This window comes from Cheilinus undulatus, linkage group 1, assembly GCF_018320785.1.
Source record: "Cheilinus undulatus linkage group 1, ASM1832078v1, whole genome shotgun sequence".
Taxonomy (NCBI): domain Eukaryota; kingdom Metazoa; phylum Chordata; class Actinopteri; order Labriformes; family Labridae; genus Cheilinus; species Cheilinus undulatus.
In genome coordinates this window covers 2,296,104-2,316,577 of record NC_054865.1, presented here as the reverse complement: position 1 = coordinate 2,316,577, position 20,474 = coordinate 2,296,104, and the positions used below count along the sequence as shown (strand labels likewise).

Sequence of the window (20,474 nt, the reverse complement as noted above, 5' to 3'; positions counted from 1 at the left end):
AATATTTTTGTAATCCATTTTCATAACAAAAAGGTCACACAAACAACCATCTTTCACCCAGCTTGACAGAAAATACAGATTGAATGTTAAAGCAGAGTCTGCAAGCAACGCTGGAGGGCCCTCGCACCCCAGTGCATGTTGGGGTGCGTCGCAACCTTGAGAGTGGGAAATATTGAGTGTAAGTGACCCGTGCTGTGTGCTGCAGCAGAGCAGAAAGCATGCTGCATGTCGATCCTCCTACTGCTGTTAGTTTTCATGTAAAATGAGAAAAAATAGGACATTATATATTAAAGACACTGCTGCTGCCTGCCACAGAGGAAGGTGGATTCAAAACTTACCCAGGCACTCACATTTTTATCAGCCACATTATTTTATCAAGTAGCATAATGTGATAACAAGAGTATTTATTTAATAAAGGAAAATGATTCAACTATCAAGGAAAATAAAGGAAAACTCTCCGTTAATATTATTCTGAGGCTGGTTTATGAGGTTTTCAGGTGATTTATCACAATCATCTAGGTCAGGGGTGTCAAAGTCAATAACAGCAGGGGTCAGATTCTAGATTCAGGACTAACCTGAGGGCCTACCAGGGTCACCTTTTTAACCAGAAACTGTCAACCCTGTTTCACCGGTAATAAAGTATGAAAAACAAAAACTTAGCACTATGATAAATGATTTTGACATTTAAAAAGTTAAAAAGATAAGTTTAAAGGCTCACAATCTAAGAAAAGAAAATGTATTAGACCAAAAAGGTCAAAACATGAAATTGAAATAAAAAAAAGGAAGGAAAATCAAAATCATGAGTTTAAAAGGTCAAAATATTGAATAAAATATGTAATCATGAAATTAAAGTCAAAATATGATTCAAATTTTAAATTGTCAGTATAAAAGGTCAAACTATGGGATTATGAATTTAACGTTTGGAGTTGAAAATATGAGGTTAAATACAACATAACTGGTTAAAAAGGTCAAAATATCACTTAAGAATTAGAATTATGAATCTCCATCCATCCATCTTCTTCCGCTTATCCGAGATCAGGTCACTGGGGCAGCAGCCTAAGCAGGGAAGCCCAGACTTCCCTCTCTCCAGCCACTTCCTCCAGCTCTTCCCAGGGGATCCTGAGGCGTTCCCAGGCCAGCCGAGCGACATAGTCTCTCCGGCGTGTCCTGGGTCTTCCCCGGGGCCTCCTCCCAGTGGGACTTGCCTGGAACACCTCAACAGGGAGGCGTCCAGGAGGCATCTGGACCAGAGGCCTAAGCCTCCTCATCTGGCGGCTCTACTCCGAGTCTCTCCCGGATGGCCGAGCTTCTCACCCTATCTCTAAGGGAGAGCCCAGACACCCTGCGGAGGAAACTCATTTCAGCTGCCTGTATCCGCGATCTCGTTCTTTCGGTCACTACCCACCGCTCATGACCATAGGTGAGGGTGGGAACGTAGATCGACCGGTAAATCGAGAGCTTCGCCTTTTGACTCAGCTCTTTCTTCACCACGACAGACCGATGCAGAGACCGCATCACTGCCGACGCCGCACCGATCCGCCTGTCGATCTCCCGCTCCATTCTTCCCTCACTCGTGAACAAGACCCCGAGATACTTGAACTCCTCCACTTGGGGCAGGATCTCATTCCCAACCTGGAGAGGACATTCCACCCTATGAATGTTATGAATCTCAAAGCTCAAAATATTATAGAAGTCAAAATTATGAGTTGGAATGTTCAAAGTATGAAATTAAAAGTCAGAATTCTAAGTCTGAGTCCTAATTGTGAGATGCTAAATTAAAAATGTGAAATTAAAACACAAATTAATTTCTTTTCCCACATTCCTGACTTCTTATCTAAATATTTTTACTCCTTACTTTTTCAGATTTTGTGACTTAACAAGGAAATCTTACACTCTTAGAAATTAAAAAACGGTAAGCACTGGCAGTAGGGTTGCCAGGAAGTTACTGTAAAATTAAGGGTATGTTCCTGTAGCTAAAATTTACAGTTAGTTACTGTTTTTTATAAATACAGCAAAAAGCTGTTATTCTAAACCTTAATAGGAAAATACTGTTGAAAAGATTAGCAGTTTTTTACCGTTTATTGACACTTTTTCTGAAGAGGTACATTTACAAAATTTTACTGTAAATTGTAGCAAAATACTACACCTTGCTGTTAATTCATTTCCTTCTAGCAAAATTGACAATTAGGGCTGTCACGATATACGGATATTAAGGATAATCACGGTATTAAAAAATAAAATTTCCATATCGTGTAAAAAATGTGCATATGATAATATCATGTAAATGATCCAGTGCCACTTGAACACAGTTTGTGTTCTACATCCGCCCTGTTTTCTTCCACCCTGCTTCGTCTCCCTCCTGTAGCACCCCAGCAACTCCTCCCCCTTCCTCCTCACACACAAACACTGACAATGACACAGCAGCTGCAGAGCCTCCTTAGACAGGTATTCATCTGCCAAAAGAGAGAACACAACATAAACAAAGTTAAAGATAAATTTGATTAATTGACTCATTATTATTTAATTTTTTTTATTGAAATCATGATAATATGGTTATCGTGACATTTTTTTGCCCACAATAATTATGAAGTGAAAATCTGATATCGTGACAGACCTATTGACAATATATATTTATTTTTCTAAACCTAGTGATTTGATAAATGACTCCTTACATGTCATGTTATAAACACCATGTTTTAATGTGATAAACATGCAACTTAAAATGTCAAGACAAATAACAAAACTTCAGAGTGTCTTCTCAAACCATGTCTCTTTATTAAAATTGAACATACATACAGGTACGTATTAAGTATCACTGCTGTCATGCCAAAATCTTCTGCAAAAAAGGTCAACTTCTCAAGGTCTAACAAAAACTGGCCAATTTTAATTTGTTTATATATTGGGTTTTTAATGAGTTTGATGGTTCTTAGGATCATCAAACTTTCTCATAACATAGAGAATAACTTAAAACTTCAATTCTACTTAAAACACTAAAACAACAAAACACAATAAGTTGATTTAGGACTGACAGCAGCAGTCTGCCTCAAGTGTTGCTGTCTAAGAAGACTGTAACACAAACAATAAATATCAAAAAATTTGGTTGTGAAAAAAAAAATTGCATCACTATAAAGTGAAGTTTCCCACAGGCCACAACAGTACTACACTGATGTCCACAGATCTGGCATGGAGACATTATTAGAGGTACTGTGGGATACCCTGGACTAGAGACATTTTTACTGCAGCTCCCTCTGAATTTCCTTGCTGGACAGGAACTGCAAGGATTCTGTAAAGGGAAAAAACAACATTGGAACAAAAGCAATGATACTTTAAATGGATTATCTGAATTCAGCTTTTAGCAAGATCAAGCTAATGTTAGCAGGCAAAGAACCGACTCACTGTGCGCCCACGGTGTTTGTGTGTCATGTCAAACTCTAGCTAATGCTAATCTTAAAAATGACTTCAAACTTAGTAAGTGATGGTTTTTGCCTGTTCTAACTAGCAAAGCAGTAAGGCATTAACCTGTTTATTGTTAGGATGGAGTTGGATAACTGTGATTTCTAACTTCACTCTCCTTCCTAGCATGTGCTCTCACCTTCTTGTTCCCAAAATGCAATGCAAAAAAAAAATACAAAAAATTACTGTTTTCTTTCCTCGAAGCAGTGATACAGTAAAATAATGTTCTAAACCGTTATTATACAGGGTTGTCCTGTATTTAAACATAACAGGATCTTACCGTTGAAATTTCCTCGTAAATTTACAGCAATTTGTTAGAGTGTGAATCATCAAGGATAAGTTCACATTTTTATACTTGAGGAAATCTGCAGACCTCAGACTGATGGACCAGTTAGAACAGAAATATGAGATCATCTTATGGGCCGAATCTAACTGTTCTGTGGGCCGGATTTGGCCCCCGGGCCTTGAGTTTGGCACCTGTGATCTAGGTTATGCTGGACCATGGCATTTTATATGAACACGTCACCTTGATATGCGTCATTGAACAGAATGTCAGTTGTCTACACCTCTTTTTTTAGTTGTACTTTCTTTATTTTTCACTGTATTCATGTAACTGATCTTTATTTAAATGCTCTTGTATTTTAACCTTGCTAAGCAGATTGGTTCGCCTGTTTCCGTGTTTCTGACTGGCAAATCCATCTGGCGTGTCAGGTTAATTTGAACCCCCTTTATTCTCTTATGTCAGATCAGATTTAGCTGCTGCAATGCCAGAATTTTCCCTCTGAGGATAAGAAAAGTCTTATCTCATCTTATCTTTAAAAAAAGAATCATGTAGTGTGCTTAGAGAAGGTACCAAAAAGTGCTCATTTGTTGTTTTTGTTGATGAGTATACAGCTTTATAAATTACCTGGAAAACAAACTAAAAACTTTATTGTCCTAAAGGTATCAACATCTTTTTAGAAGGTTTAATATTTAGATTAAAATAGGTTTGATTACTTTACATAAAAATGAAATGTAAACAAAGACACATCTGTGCTCTTAATATGTTCAATAACATTCCCATGAAGTCTTTGTCTATCCGTTCACTGTAAGTACACAGATGTAACTCAACAAACCAACCAAATAAGAAAACTCTAGTAAAAAATATCAGCTCAGCTAAACACTTGTTAATTTTTATCTTTTGCTGCTTTATCACCTCTTAGAGTTTATTCCAGGCTTTAGTAGAAGTGTTTTGATTAAGTAACACAAGGCTTACCATGTTGACTTTTATAGGAAGAGTGTGTTTGGTTTATGTTAACCTGTGTTGTCTCGTTTAGGGAGAAATTTTTACAGGATATTCAGATTGAACGATTTTGTTTAAATTAATAAGACGTTTTTCTAAGCAACCAACGGGACCCTGAAGATGTAAAGTCTAGACATAACCAATCTCACTATCTGATCCTATTAAGTGCCTTAAACTGATTGGCTGAGGGGTAGATCAGGACTAACCAATGAATGCTGATTGTAGAAATTAACTTCATGTATTTGTTTTTTATTTTTGATAAACACGGAACATTTACGGGAAACTCTAGGATGGTCTGAAATTAAAACATTTTGTTCACGCGATGTTTTTGGTGTAAGTGGAAAGAGCTGAGGGACAACGTTCGCTTTTATCAAATTTGGTTCAGCCGGGGATCCGTAGTGACGTCAGTGTATGGAAATTGTCACAGTGGCAAGATGGCTACGGAACCAAATAAGACTGAAATCCTAACTATTTTCAAACGATTGAGATCCGTCCCGACCAACAAGGTAACCGAATCAGATATTTTCGTTGTGAGTTCTATTTCTGTGAGTGTTGCTAGCGCTGGTAGTCTGTGAGTGAGCTTTACCAGCGACGTAGCCAGGCCTAGCTAACGGTCATAGAGCTAACAGATGCTAAGGTGCTAGCCTGCCGGTAAACCAGTCAAACATAAAGGCCACGTATACGGTATGTGTGAAAGCTAACGGCCCAAGCTAACGGTAAACACCACGACTGGAAATGAAAAAAGGAGATAAGATGGTTAAATGAAAACAGTACATATAACCACAACAGGCGCTGGGAGGTTAAGAAGTCGTGACACTTGATATTATTGAACCATATGTTGCTAATGCTAGCAGTGTGAGGTGTTTAGTATTTACGTTATATGTAGCTGTCTGAGCCAGCCATATGTGAGGTCTAATACTCTACTACAATGTAAGGTGGACATTTTAATTATAACGTCATTGGCTTGATCAGAATCATACATTTTAGTTGGTACGGTGTGATTGTGAGTATTGATGTTTTAAACAACAGTCTTAATTCTCAGACCCGAGGACAAATAACATTAGCAGGCATTTTTTAGTTTCCCCCTTCCTTACTAAGGATCTTAATATACATTCAACTCAAAATACTATACTTAACATGGTTTGGGTGTGTGTTGGGGGGGGGGGTACTGCTGGTGCATCTAAAATGGATTAAAGTTCATTCTTAGGTATTCCACGTGTGCAGCATGATGTAGGTAGATATTACCTTAAGAAATTCGGTAGAGGTGTATTGGCAGATATAATTAGCAGAGTCATATTGTCCTCAAATGTTGGAAAAACGTACAACTGTACCATCAGGTATGGTACCAGATGCCTAGGGTCTCACCTGAGGTGGACAAAGTAGGAGACTGTCGTACTCCAGTAAAAGCAAAGTTACTGTATGCTGGTTAAAATTTACTCAAGTAGAAGTAAATTACTGATCTCTAAATCTATTCCAGGTAAAGTAATTTATTTAAAGTATGGATGCCCAATGTTGGATTCTTTCTTATATGCTGATATTTATAATTTAACTTTGCCGACGACAATATTGTTACTGATGTGTAAAAGTAGGTCAAACCTAAAACTTCAGTCCTTAAACACACACAATGTCAAGGTTAAGGATAAACAAGTTAACAAATTTTAGTCCTGAAAGCACTAAAGTGTAAGTAATGATGATGAGAGATACATAAAAAGACTTCAGCTGATGTAGGTCTGTTAATCCAGCCTTCAAACAACTCCACAAGTTGTTTGATATGGCCAATATTTACGGCTGGTATAGGCAGATTTTATAGCTAAAATATCAGGTGTAAATATAGGCACAAATATTCATATCTGCTGAATCCGATAATCCACTTTTTCAAGTAATATCTTCCAATACCAATGCACTGTTTATATTTTTCATCCCTAACTTTAAGTTAGCTCAAAGTGCTAAGTACTGAAAAGCCACTTTTGATATATCCCAGGGTTGGACAGTAAAATAGGAGATGCCCAATAAGTATTTTTTGAACGGATACCAATAACCAATAACTTCCTACTCCTGATGGCCGATAACGTATAAGAACTGATCATTTTTTAAATTGTTGATTTAACAAAAGAAGTTTATTTGATGTGTTTATGCAGATCTGGGGGTAAGAAGGGGTTAATATGTAGTGAACAAAGATAACTAATTTTTATTAATGTCACTTGTTTTTTTCAAAAAACAAAGAACTATTCTGACTTTATAACTGCTATTATAGTTAACTTTTTTTTTTTGGTTTAACATTTGTGTACCAAAGTACAACATACACAAACAACTGACAGACGATTTTCCTCTTTTCCCTTGAAATGAACTAAAATTTCTTGGCAAGTGGTAAAATCTGACATTTCAATCAACTAAACAATGATTCAGCTGACTCATGTTAAATCAGACATAAAACCAAATGATAACAGGCTATCATACTTAACAAATGGAGATGCTTGGGGGTCTGTTTTTTTTTTTTTGTTTGTTTGTTTTTTTTGCTGCATAAATCAGAGAGCTGATGAGCTTAAAATCGTGCTTTCCTGATTGGGCATGTCCTTACAAGTTTTGCTTGCCCGTCGGCTTTTTGAAGTTGCCCTGGGCATTCAGACAACCATTAATGTCGGACCCTGTTATGTATGCAACAACAAGCGACATTGAGTCTTTTAACTTTTTTTTTTTTTTTTAATAAAGGCATGCCTTTATATAAAAGAAAATGTAACAGCCATTTTGGATGTATTATAGAATCTTTTTCTCACTAACTGCTTCTGACCATTGTGTAATCTCAGCCAAATTACCATCCAGTTTGTTGTTGTTGATTGAGAGCACAGACTCTTTTGTTTCATTGTTTTTCTCCTGTTAGTTTTTCTTTTTTGCACAGTAATGGATGCTTTGAAAATGTAGTGCAGTGCAATACTTTCCCTTGAATAGGCTAAGTCAAAGCAGAATTACAGGTTTTAGAAACTATTCAAAAAGTACCATAACTCACAAAACTTATCTGATTATAGAAATGTGAGTGAATGTAATGAGTTACCTTTAACCCCTGGGTGCTACACATAGGGCTCACTCTGAGTCCTCCTGAGCATTTTACATGAAGCCCCAAACATAAACAACTGTCAACTTCCCCGCTTCTCTCTCTGCTCCGCTGGACTCAGCCTCCCTTTGCACAGAAGACACATAGTGTTTTTTTAATTTATTTAAAAAAAGGGTATCAGGATAAAGTTGGACATTGTGCCATGCTTCCATACATTAATCATGCACTGAACGTTCCTGGGGGTATTTCATATTCTCAGGTTACTAAGATATGGTGAGAGTTGATAGCTCATGGTACTATCAGAACATCATGACAAGCCCAAAGGCATCATTATTCTTTTCTTGTGTTATGATTATTTTTATAATATGTCAATATGTTATTTTTTCTTCGAACATTTATTGCTTGTTATTCAAAGTGTGCTGAATGTTAAAATGATAAGAGTAGGACTGGACAAACAATAGAATTTTTATTGGGATCACCCACATTTCACCCACATCAACCACAACTGATAACATTTTTTAAGAATGTGCCACATTGTATTTTTGTTGATGACTAGAATGTCATTCTCTACAAATTCATTTTAGCTGATACTGATGTAGAAATGTAGTTCAGGCCTAAAACTTCAGTTCTTAAAACCCACTTTACTTTAAGGATGAACAAAGTAAAATACTAATTTGTACAGACTGTCTTTTTTCACTTGATATAGACCCATACTTACAGCTGATGTATCTGTTGTATGTATCATCTGAAATTTTAATATCTGCTAATACTGATTATTGGTGGGAAATGAATCCAGTTTCAGTTTCAAACATAGTTTTTGGTTTGCCATGATAAAAAAAAACAGATAATGGTGGTTAAACACTTACTGTGATGCATGTGATGTTACACTTATTTTGTCCATAGGTTTTTTTCATCTGGTAAAGTTCAAAATTGCAAAAGGCAATATTGCAACTCCAACTAAAATTTCAATTAAATGTTCATACTCAATATCAATCAGAGCAATCCTGATATGGAAATTTGCCACAATCAAGCAGCCCTAAAAGTCACCCCTGTAACAGCTGGTCTGATAAATGTGTTTCATGCAGGCATGCTTTGACTGTGCAGCCAAAAACCCGAGCTGGGCGAGTATTCCTTATGGTGTGTTCTTGTGCATTGACTGCTCAGGCATCCACCGCTCCCTGGGAGTGCATCTCAGCTTCATCAGGTGAGCCTCAGTGGAACACAACAATAGACAGAGCTGTCTTCATTATCGTAGGACATACTTCAGTGACACTACAGATGAGCAGTGTACGATGAATGAGAAATATGACTGCGCTTCATTTGATTCTCTTTCTGTAGGCTGAAACTCTGGAGTGCTGACTTTTTTTGTTCTTTTTTCCCCTCAGGTCCACCGAGTTAGACTCCAACTGGAACTGGTTTCAGCTCAGATGTATGCAGGTTGGAGGCAACGCCAATGCTGTAAGTCAAACACTGAAGAGAGCAGAGATCAGGCCTGAATAATAAATGAACACAAGGTCATTATTTTATGCCAGCCGTGGTATAAAAATGTTTAGAAGTCTTACATGTGAAAAGTTTTTAGTCCAGGCTTTTTGATTTTATGCTGACTGTGAATCCTGCAGGGTCACTTTGGACAAAACTTCAGCTAGATTCCTTTTAAGAAATTCAATTAAAATTTTCTGCAAGTAGAAAAATTTTTCATGTGAGCAAAATTACTGGGACATGTGACTGACAGGTGTGTTTCGTTGTCCAGGTGTGTCCAATTACATTGATAATTCAAACAGTAGATAGTGCTGAATGTCTACGCTTTGTTTCAGATCTGGGTTTTGCCTTTGGAGATTGTATTTTTAGTTAAGAGATGTAACCAACATGAAAACCAGAGAGCTGTGTATGGGTGAAAAACAAGCGATTGTGAAGCTGAGAGAAGATAGAAAATCCATCAAAGCCATTGCACACACATTGGCCATAGCCAGTATAATCATTTGGAATGTCCTAGAGAAGAAGAAACCAAAAATCAAGGGACAAAGTTTTATGGACTGATGAGACAAAGATGAACCTTTACAAAAGTCTGGAGAAAGAAAGGATCTGCTCATGATCCCAAACATACAAGCTCATCTGTGAAACACAGTGGAGGGAATGTCATGGCTTGGGCTTGCATGGCTTCCTCTGGGATGGGCTCATTAATCTCCTCTGATAATGTAACACACGATGGCAGCAGCAACATGAACTCAGAAGTCTACAGAAACATTTTGTCTGCCAATTTCAAGAAACATTGATTGTGAGGTCCTTCATCATGCAGCAAGATAATGACCCAAAACACACTGCCAAAACCACACAGGAGTTCATCAGGAGAAAGAAGTAGAAGAATTTAGACTGGCCAAGTCAGTCTCCAGACCTAAATCCTATAGAGCATTTTACCTGCTAAAGAGGAGACTGAAGGGAGAAACCCCCCAAAACAAACAACAACTAAAAGAGGCTGTAGTAAAAAGGATCACAGAAGAATGCTAAAATTTGATGATGTCAGTGGGTCACAGGCTTGATGCAGGTATTGCAAGAAAAGGATTTTCAATTAAATATGAAGTCTTATTCACTTTAATCCATTTAAAGTCTATCTGTTCCAATACTTTTGGAGGGGACTGTATGTATCTTATTTTTTTCTTCTTATTTCTGTCATAATGCCAATGTGCACATGCCCAATAGTCATATCTCTAGGACTTGTGATATAAGTCAGGTGACCTGAAGCAGGTCAGGCTGCCTCTTCCACGCTTTTGGATTATTTTCCTCCTTTGTAATAATAATAATAATGATAATAATAATAATAATAATAATAATAATATCTTGAATTTATATAGCACCTTTCGAGAAACCCAAGGACGCTTGTGTGACTAACCTGGATTTAAGTCTGCCTGGAACCATCAGAATGCAGAGAACTGAGCTCTGTGCAGCAGAGTCTCTGTCTTGTGCATGTAAGACAGACCACAGAGGATGCTGCTGCTGTCACTACACCGCTTTGACTTTTCAAGCAGGCAGTCAGTTATGCAAGGCCAGTCCTAGATGAATGGATTCCTGCTATAAACAGCACCTCATCCTGATGCTTGCTAATAAACAGTCTGTTCACGGCACCGATGTGCTGGTTAACAGCTTCAATGTGTGCACTGCAGTGTGACGACCACAGCAGCTTGACCCTGTAAGCATTCTTTTAACAGGTACGCTTATGAGCCTGGCCATGTTGGCTAAACTAAACTTTGAATGCCATTAGAAACGGTCAGTGACATTTAAGGAACACTGTGGCGAGTTTAATTGTAAAGTTGATGAAGAAATGAGTCCTCCGTCCACTTGCTCTGTTTCTTCTTACCCTCATCCTCTCGTTTGTGTCTGTGTGTCAGAGCCGCTGTCAGAGGCTTCACAGTGTGATATTCAAAAACCAAATCTGATAAAAAGAAAAGAAAAAAATGTGTACCTACTGGTTTAAATGTATAAATGCACATAAAAGCAGTTCATTTTTCTTGTACAATTTCTTTTTTTAATAAAAAATTGGAAGATATATTGCAGAGAGAAAACAACTGCAATGTCTATTTTTTCCAACATTGATCAACCCTGGCATTGGTGACTAAAAGATGCCTGAATCAATACTTTTTATGAGAAAAAATGTGTTGAAAGTTGGCAAAAAGCTGTCTTGGTATTGTAAATGATTCAGAGAAATATCTTTAAAAGATGTCAATAGAACAAGGGATAAGAAAAGGAAATGGGTGTAACTTCTTTATGTTGAAGGCTCTAGCTAAATGTCTCTGCTGATGCTGCTTCAGTAAAAACAGTAAAGTCAATCCCGGTAAATGTGACTGTGTCTTCGGTAAGAAAACACAAGCAGAGCAGAGACCTTACTTCAGGCCTCTAAACAGTTTAAAGACATTGATGCTCTGCTTGCATAAAATGAGCGCACATAAATCCCACATATTACATGACATTTTTCTTGCCTTACATCTGGAGTGGCAGGGGTCAAATGGAGGTTGTAGGGTTCTGAAATATAGCATTAATATCTGTGATGTATTTTTGTCTGAAAGTTTTTGGATGTGTTGAAATCAATACCATGTTGGTTCTGAATTTTGATAAGCAACCTTAGTATTGGCCCTCCTTTTCAAAATTAGAGCATTACTTGATAAAGATAAGCCCAAACAGCTCAAACGACATTTGTCCCCCATTTAAACCAAATGATGGAGATCTGATGACAAAATTCCTTTCTTTTGCTTCCTTTTGTGAAAAATCATCTGCAATAATGAAACCAGTTGAGAAGTTTGGTTTTAGTGCCAGAATAGCCTGATCAGCCAGTCTTTTTTTTTTTTACAGCATTAAGTTTTTAATGTAGTAACTTCCTTTCACCTTCTGTCTTTAGACGGCATTCTTCCGCCAGCACGGCTGCTCCACAAACGACACCAACGCCAAGTACAACAGTCGTGCAGCCCAGATGTACCGGGAGAAGATTCGACAGCTAGCTAACACGGCACTCTCCAAATATGGGACAGACGTGAGTTTCAAACAAGTGGAAAACATTTGGTTTGTTATTTCAGTCATGACAGTTTTTATTCTGGCTTGTTTCTGCAGTGATTTGCTGTTTATGTCCCTTAACCTCATCCTCTGTTTTTTCTGTCTCTTTACATCTTTCTGTGTTTTCTGGAATGTCTTAAAATTATTTTAACTCAAAGCATGTCATTAACTCACATGAATACATTTGTAATCTTGTAGAACTTTATTCATTATGATAACACAACACAGGTATATTTATCTGAAAAATCTGAGCCAGAGAACAAACTAAGTGTGAACTCTTTTTGACTGTGGAATGAATGATTGATAATGTTGGCTCTGTGCATACTTTGTTGACTATCTTTCCTACATGTGTAGTTACACACATACACCTCCTGTTATGAACACACAGGGAGGCTACGTTAACTGAACAGCAACTTCATATTTATCAACATAACAGAGCATAATCTGCTGCTGTTGGATCATTGACTGATTATGTAAGAGCTGTAAAGTGATTATGAATGTCTGAGTCATCTTAGCAGAAATCTACTCTGAGTCTAGGGTCCAAAGGCTGCACATTTATGACTATCACATCACAGACAAAACACCCAAACACTAACAAAAGTAAAAATCTCTCTTTCTTCCCCGCTGTTGCAGCTGTGGATCGAGTCTTCTGTGGGAAGCGCTCCTGCAGCTCCAGAGAAAAAAGAGACAGACTTTTTTGCTGAACACACACAGGTTAGTGTTCTGCTAAATCATTTCCTGGTGCGTTAAAAAAATCCATCCTATAAAACACAAAGAGCACAGGAGGCCTGCCTGAGAGCTATATCAGGTAGACAACTCGAGCTGTTCTATTTTACGCTTGACATGCTTCACCTGACAAATGCACGCACTGTTTAAACTGTAAGATATCAAGTCTCTCTTTCTGCTCTGCCATCATCAACACTGGACTCTTGCTTTCAACTCCATCATCCCTCCAGCATCCATCTGTAGTTTCTGATGGGTGTTTAAGATGCCACCTTATCACTTCTCAAATTCTACATGTAAAATAAGTCTGAGGTTGGTACCTAGGCGCCAGTTTTAAACATTTCAACCATAATAAACATGAGGTGTTTGAAAGAAAAACATTTAAGTTGACACAAAAACATTTATTCAGCATTATTAGGGGTTATATGTAACAAAGTGATTTGTCAGTATTATCCAGTGTATAAGACACACCTTTTATACCTTTTTTCATTTGAAAAGCTGCCTTGTTTACCAGTATAAAATGCTGAGATATGCACCATTTTCAGTGCAAATGGGTGCAGCTGCCCCTTTCACACACTGAATGTGATTTAACACGGTTTTAAATTCATTCCATTCACTTTGTATTGCAAGCAGCTAATTTACTGCTCAGAATGTACTAGAATACTTAACGGCACAGACCAGACCAGGGGCCTCATTTATAAAACTGTGCGTAGGAAAGATCACTACAGACGTCGTACGCCGGAAACAGGAAATGCGTGCGCACAAAAACTTTCAGATTTATAACAGAGTGCGCACGCACGTCCTATGCCTGTTTTCATTTATAAATCACAATCAACTCTAAAGTTGTCGCATGTGAGGGAACGCTTTGCCCCGCCCATATGGTGCCTATAAAAGGTCAGGGGAACGCCCTTAATGAATATTCAATGATATCAGTTTCATGATGGACCAAGATGGAAAACGAGCGAAAAAAAGAAATTCCACTCAATGTGAGGTCGCGATATTAATAGGAGAGGTGGACACACGCAGAGTCTTATTTGGTGGGCACAGTTTGGGCATCACTAATGCCAGAAAGGCAACAGAGTGGAAGCATGTGGCTGATGTTGTAAATAATGTTGCTTCAGAGGGTCGGACTGCGGCTGAAGTAAAAAAGAAATGGTCCGACATAAAAGTGGAGGCGAAAAGGTGCATCGCTCTCCATAGAAAGAGTGTCTGTGTGCCAGGTGGGGGAAAGGGCATACCGGAGCTCACCCCCACAGACGACAAGCTGGTGGGGATCACTGGGGAATCCCTCCTGAACGGAGTGGTGACGGAGGCAGAGGGGGACACAGATGCACCAAATTCGCCAGAAGTGATCATGTCATTGATCATGTCATTTTAATTACAATTATTATAAATGTAAAACTTTATTTGTATGGCACATTTTGGGAGCACGGTTACTGTACGCCTTATTGTTTATGTGAATGGATGTCATAAAAACATGTAGGGTTTGTTTCACAGTGACAGAACACACATAAAGGCTATGTGTGTGTGGGCACGTGCGCGTGCGTGCGTCCCCCTCGGGCATCAATGTAAATTTTTATTCCTTTTTTTTTCGTTTTTTCAAATATATCCTTCATATATGTTATGTGTTATGAAATCTGTAATGTTTGATTATTTCACACAAATGTATCAATTTCACATTAGTCTTAATTTCATCCTTCTACTGTTGAGGTCAGTTTCCCGTTTATCCAGGTTTTGTGCGTACAGCAGGGTAAGAGCTGCTGTGGAGGTGCGCACATTTTCCCGTCAAGTTTGTTTTTTATAAATCCCAAACGTTACTTACAAGTGACGTACGCTTTCTTTTGTGCATAGCGTTTATAAATGAGGCACCAGTATGTCTGCTCTGAGGTTTTTTGAATTAGATCTGCAAATATTAACTAAAATAATGATATAAAACCTTTAACAGTTCAAACAAGCATTTAAAGAGACAGTAAAATCATCAAACCTCATTGCAAATCAGGTACATTGTGAAAATTTACAGACTTTCTGCTAAAAGCAGAAAAAAGCAATTAATATAGCTCAGCACAACTAATGCTTGAAGTGGTTTCTCCAGATCCAACTAAAAAAATGCAACTTATAATGACTTCTACAGTCTAAGAAAATGTTCAGCCTTTCATGGAAAGCATCTTTAGTACTTAGTGGAGCTCCCCTTTGGCTTCCATGACCTGCTGAAAACAAGATGCATAGCCTGACACCAGCTTCTGGCTACGTTCCTGAGGAATCTTAGCCCATTTCTCTTGTGCAGTGGCTTCCAGATCTTCAGTTTCCTCACCGACGGTATGACATTTCCCCCTAGGATTTTCTGATATGTTGATTAATCCATTTTGCACACGCTGCAGGTTTCCAGTGCCAGAGGATGCAAAGCAGCCCCAGAGCATCGTTGAGCCACCACCATTTTTCTTTAAATTGAATGTACATTAATACCAAAAAAACAAAGTTAATTGCAGTACAAACTATACAAACATCAATACACAATAAATTCAAATACGTTTTTTTTTAATCTATAGCTAAATAACCAGTGTTTTTATTAAAATCTGTAGCGAATGGATATTCAGAATTTACATTAAAATATGGCATCACTCAGTGTCTTTCAGTTTTCTTAACTAAATCTTTTTTCTATAAGTTGAACAATAAAATATCTCCATTCATATGGAACAAAAAAGTGCCAAGGATAAACAGAAATATATTGCCAAGACCCTTTACACAAGGAGGAATGGCTCTTCTTAATTTCATGCAATATTACTGGATGAGGAATGACAACACCAGTCCTAGTTGGAAAGTATTAGAGGCCGCATCTGCTAAATGTTCCTTGACATCTTTTCTTTGCTCAAACATGTCCCTTTAACAACCAAGTACAGCTTTTAATTCAACCCTATCGTCATTCACTCAGTGAAAATTTGGGATCAATTTAGACGTTCCTTTAATCTTATTGAACTTTCACATGAAGCTCCAGTGACAAAAAATCATATGTTCCCCCCATCATTGATGGATGAGGTATTTGATAAATGGTCAAATATGGGAATGGGCACGTTGTCTGACCTTTATGTGGACGCTGTGTTTGCATCTTTTGAACAGCTGTCACAGAAATTCACAATTGGCAATTCAGATTTCTACAAGTATTTACAAATAAGACACTTTGTAGCATCTAACTCAGCCTGTTTCCCTCAACATCCCTCAGTTTCTCTTTTAGATTCAATTTTTAAATGTTAAACAGTCACTAAACAGATTATTGGCAAAATTTATGCACTTATTACCTCACATAATCTAACTGGTTCGGATTGTCTAAAGAATAAATGGGAGATAGATTTAGGTGAAACAATTCCAGAGACTATCTGGCAGCAGGTAATACAAAGGATTTACTCCTCTTCAGTATGCCTTCGTCATACTATAATTCAGTTTAAAGTGGTGCACTGTTTACATTGGTGTAAAGATAAACAAGCTAAATTCAAGAAAGATCTTGACTCTACATGTGATCATTGTAAACAAGCTCGTGCCACAATACTACATATGTTTTGGTCATGTCCTAAGCTTTATAGATACTGGTACTCCATATTTGAGACCTTTTCTAAAATAAGTGGTACAAGAGTAGATCCCTCTCCATTAATTTCCTTGTTTGGTGTTATCCCAGGAGACATCCATCTTAATGTATGTCAAAGAAATATGATTGCTTATTGTTCCCTTTTAGCATGAAGACTAATTCTTTCTAAATGGAAGGACATGGTTCCCCCCAATATGGTCAGTGGATAAGGGGGGTTATGTATCTTGTGCACCTAGAAAAGATCAGATGTACTGTCAGAAGGTGCAGCAAGAAATTTAATGTTACTTGGCAACCATTCATGGCTTTTGTTGAAAAAATGTCAGCTGACAGTGTAATTTAGTCCCCCCTTTTTTATTATTTATTTATTTTCATTTTTTTAAAATCATTTTATCATCTAATAATTATTTGTGTAACTAATGTTCATCATATGTAGAAGAAAGAAACCTGATTGTTTTGTTTTATTTATTTATTGTCATTATTATAGTTTTATATATATATATATATATGTGTGTGTGGGTGTGTGTGTGTGTGTATATATGTATGTAGGAATGGCTATGCCTGAACTGATATAAATGTATTATTTTTGTTTATTTAAGGCAGGTTAAGTGATGATCCAGTGTAGGGGAAATGGGGTTATGGAAAGTTTGGGTTCTTCTGTCTCTCTCTGACTGTCCTTTGGTGTTGTTATTATAGTCATTGTTGATATTCTTTTTGTTATATATTAGAGCTGTGAAAAAATATTGATATGGCAATATATATCGCGATACTTTGACATCCGATACAATATTGATACTTCAACTCTTAATATCGATTTTTTTGTAAAAAGTAAAAACTCATATTTTAGCCGAGTTGTTAGTAAAATACGACTTCCGCACCCCCACATGGCTTACAAAATAACAACACCTGCACAATTCAAAGCAGACGTTTGGAAGCATTTAGGCTTCAAAGTTAAAACGGGGAGCACAAACAGCGAGTTAGAGAAAGGAAATGCCGTTTGCAAGCTCTGTCTTGCTGCCGTGAACGTATTGTGTGATTTACATATACATCATCTCTATATTTTTCTTAGTTAACTGTAGAATATCGCAATATATCCCAATATCATGATATCCTGATATATTGTGATACTGTCGTATTGTGACCCAAGTATCGTGATTCGTATTGTATTGTGAGGTTCTTGCCAATACTCACCCCTATTATATATGTGCAAAAAATCAATAAAAAGACCTTGATCAAAAAAAAAATATGGCATCATAAAAATGAAGAATCTGCATTGAAGTTAGGAGTCTCCGCTACACAAAAGTATGCTTATAAAAGTGTAAACAAAGTTGAATACTTTTATGTATTACAGAATGTTGCGGTGAGTGATACACAAAGTTGCAAGTTTAGTAAGCCTGTAATATTAGTGACTTTTTCTGCACTTAATGGAACATGAATATCTTCGTTTTTGTTTTTTATCAGCCTGCTAATGATTGGAACATGGCGCCTTCCCCCCAGCCATCAGAGCAGAATGGAGCCTCCATCACCCCACAGCTGACCGACGTAACGGTCAAGAGCCAGGAAGACAACGGTTAGTAGAACTGTCCTACGAGTGCTTTCTAATTTACCTGTAGAGCAGACATCATGAAGATTTTTCATGTAAAATGAGAAGTAGGGCTGTCTCAATGCCACACATTATATAGTTTTTTTATTAGCTGCGTTTAAATGAAAAGCCTGTAAATGGTTGTCAGGGCAAACATCAGTGTTTTTGGTGTACAAGCTATGAAAATATACTAAGAACTTAGAAATGAAGAGTCAAAGTCTGTGAGTACTTGATGAAACCCAGAAAGCACCACGCTACGTGATGCAAAAGTGGTTGTAATCTTTTTAGGGTTTTTTAAAGGACTTTGGTTAAATTTTAAAAACTGTGCAGCTCAGGGTTTGTAATATATGTCTTAATTGATTTTCTTTTAGCTTTTTACCTCACTAGCTAGATGTTTGTGGCTGTGGAGTGAGCCTACATGAGTCTGACTGATGAAATGATGGTTTTTCATGTCATCAGTGCTGTCTTGTGTTTTTCAGACAGACTCTTAACAGCCTTTGGGGGCTAAACTTTAAAGATGTAAAAATATTTTCTCTGGCTGATATTGTCTGTGGAAAACACTGTGGTTGTGTTACTGGAAATACAGGATCTTTTGTTTTCTTTGGCACCTTTGTGAACTGTATATAATGTGTTTTTTTTGTTCTCTTAAAGAAAATATGACAAAACAGCGAGTTACAGCTACATTATTTGAAGTAGCCAGCCAGAGGTGACTTCTCTGGCTGCAACAGGAAATCCTGATTGTAGAGAAGTCTTTGGGTGAAAGGCTTATGTTAGATTCCAAAATATAACTTCAAAAATTCAGAACCTGGAGGGAACCAGAGCAACACTGCATGCAGCATAGTGAGCATTTAACTTGTATAATCACAGATCATAATTGAAATTGACTCTTGATTAATTGCCCAGCACCACTGCTGAGGGTGATTTTTTTAAACATGTATCAAAACAGTATGGGGCTATCGAAAAGGTTTCCACCCTTTTTTTCTTCAATGCAGTTCACAAGCTTCAGGGGCAGAAGAGTAGCAATAATATTGGCCTGTTTGTTTAACTGGAAACAACATTCCAGGCTGTGATGATAATTTAGTTGTGTTTAATAAGATGTTTTAATATTATATTGTGTTCAAACTGGAGTATAAGCTTTAAATATACAGTGCTGTGAATCCAGTTGTGGAATATTTGAATGTTTAGTTTTGTTTCATGTATTTTCTAATGTGTCTCTCAGCTCCAGAAGATGGACCGAGCATTGATGGCCTGAGCACGTCACCCAAAGCCTCGATTGGTGAGTCTGTTAGCTTTAATCATCCTCTGTTAGTAAAGGCATGAACGTTCCTGTGCTCTTTCATAACTCCAGAACTGTCAACACCATTTCTCCTGCTCATGCTTGATGTTTGTGCTCCTTCTGAGGGAACAGAGGGTGCATGTTCATCTTAGACTAGTTAGACAGCCTCTTATCCATCAGCAGTTCAGTTTTTAATGCGGTGTTTTTGTCTGTAGGGTAACATATAGCAGTCTTACAGGCATTCAGACTGTAATGACTACTCACTGAGATTGTCTGCTCAAAGACATAAAATTCCTGCACACAATGTACACTGCCTTTTTATGTAAATATGACTGACAGCCTCCCACCTATAGAGAATTCGCTGAAGACAAAGCAAGACTGCTTACATATACATGGGAAATAAATGAAATAGTCTTTGCCAGATGCTTGATTTCCAAAGTACTTAGAAATGTGCTATTTTGATTTTTATTTATTTGTTTACAGGTGCTTTTCTTTACTAATACTTATTTACAAAACTTGATTAGGGTGAATTATGAATGGCAAAAAAGGCAGAAAAAAATGGAGTTGGAAAACCTGAAAGGAAATTAGGATTGAAAAATTAAGAATTAGTCAAATTATTTACCACTTCTTAATCTATTTCGTGTCCATGTATGCTTTTTAATTTGTTTTTTATTTGAACTTAGGCGGCATGATCAATCATGAAAAAACACTGTCCTGATTGATTCGTTTTTGTGATCTTGTTGTTTCTTTGATGGAGCTTCATTTTTCATATTTCCCCATAACCGGAGATAATCCTTTACATCTGCTCGCATCCCTAGTTGAAACCAGTGTTAGCTATTTTTAATTTTAGTCTTTGTCTCAGTCTTTTGATTACATATCATTTAGTTTTAGTCACATTTGAGAAATTTCTACCCTTTAAAGTTGAAGTCTTGTTTTAGTCAACGAAAATGCAAAAACGTTTCAGTCTAGTTTTAGTGCATAAAAGTCCTCACATTG

General features: G+C 37.3%; 1 protein-coding gene across 2 annotated transcripts in view; it reads left to right on the top strand.

The window, feature by feature from the left end:
• The first annotated feature begins 5,138 nt into the window (after positions 1 to 5,138).
• arfgap2 (ADP-ribosylation factor GTPase activating protein 2) overlaps positions 5,139 to 20,474 on the top strand; it is a 31,313-nt gene continuing 15,977 nt past the window's right edge. For both annotated transcript variants that reach the window (XM_041786678.1, XM_041786670.1), the window contains exons 1-7: positions 5,139 to 5,241; positions 8,870 to 8,988; positions 9,170 to 9,242; positions 12,172 to 12,303; positions 12,957 to 13,037; positions 18,082 to 18,190; positions 19,422 to 19,478. In XM_041786678.1, coding sequence (XP_041642612.1) covers positions 5,170 to 5,241; positions 8,870 to 8,988; positions 9,170 to 9,242; positions 12,172 to 12,303; positions 12,957 to 13,037; positions 18,082 to 18,190; positions 19,422 to 19,478 — 643 coding nt within the window. In that variant the 5' untranslated portion in view covers positions 5,139 to 5,169. The remainder of the gene's footprint in view (positions 5,242 to 8,869; positions 8,989 to 9,169; positions 9,243 to 12,171; positions 12,304 to 12,956; positions 13,038 to 18,081; positions 18,191 to 19,421; positions 19,479 to 20,474) is intronic.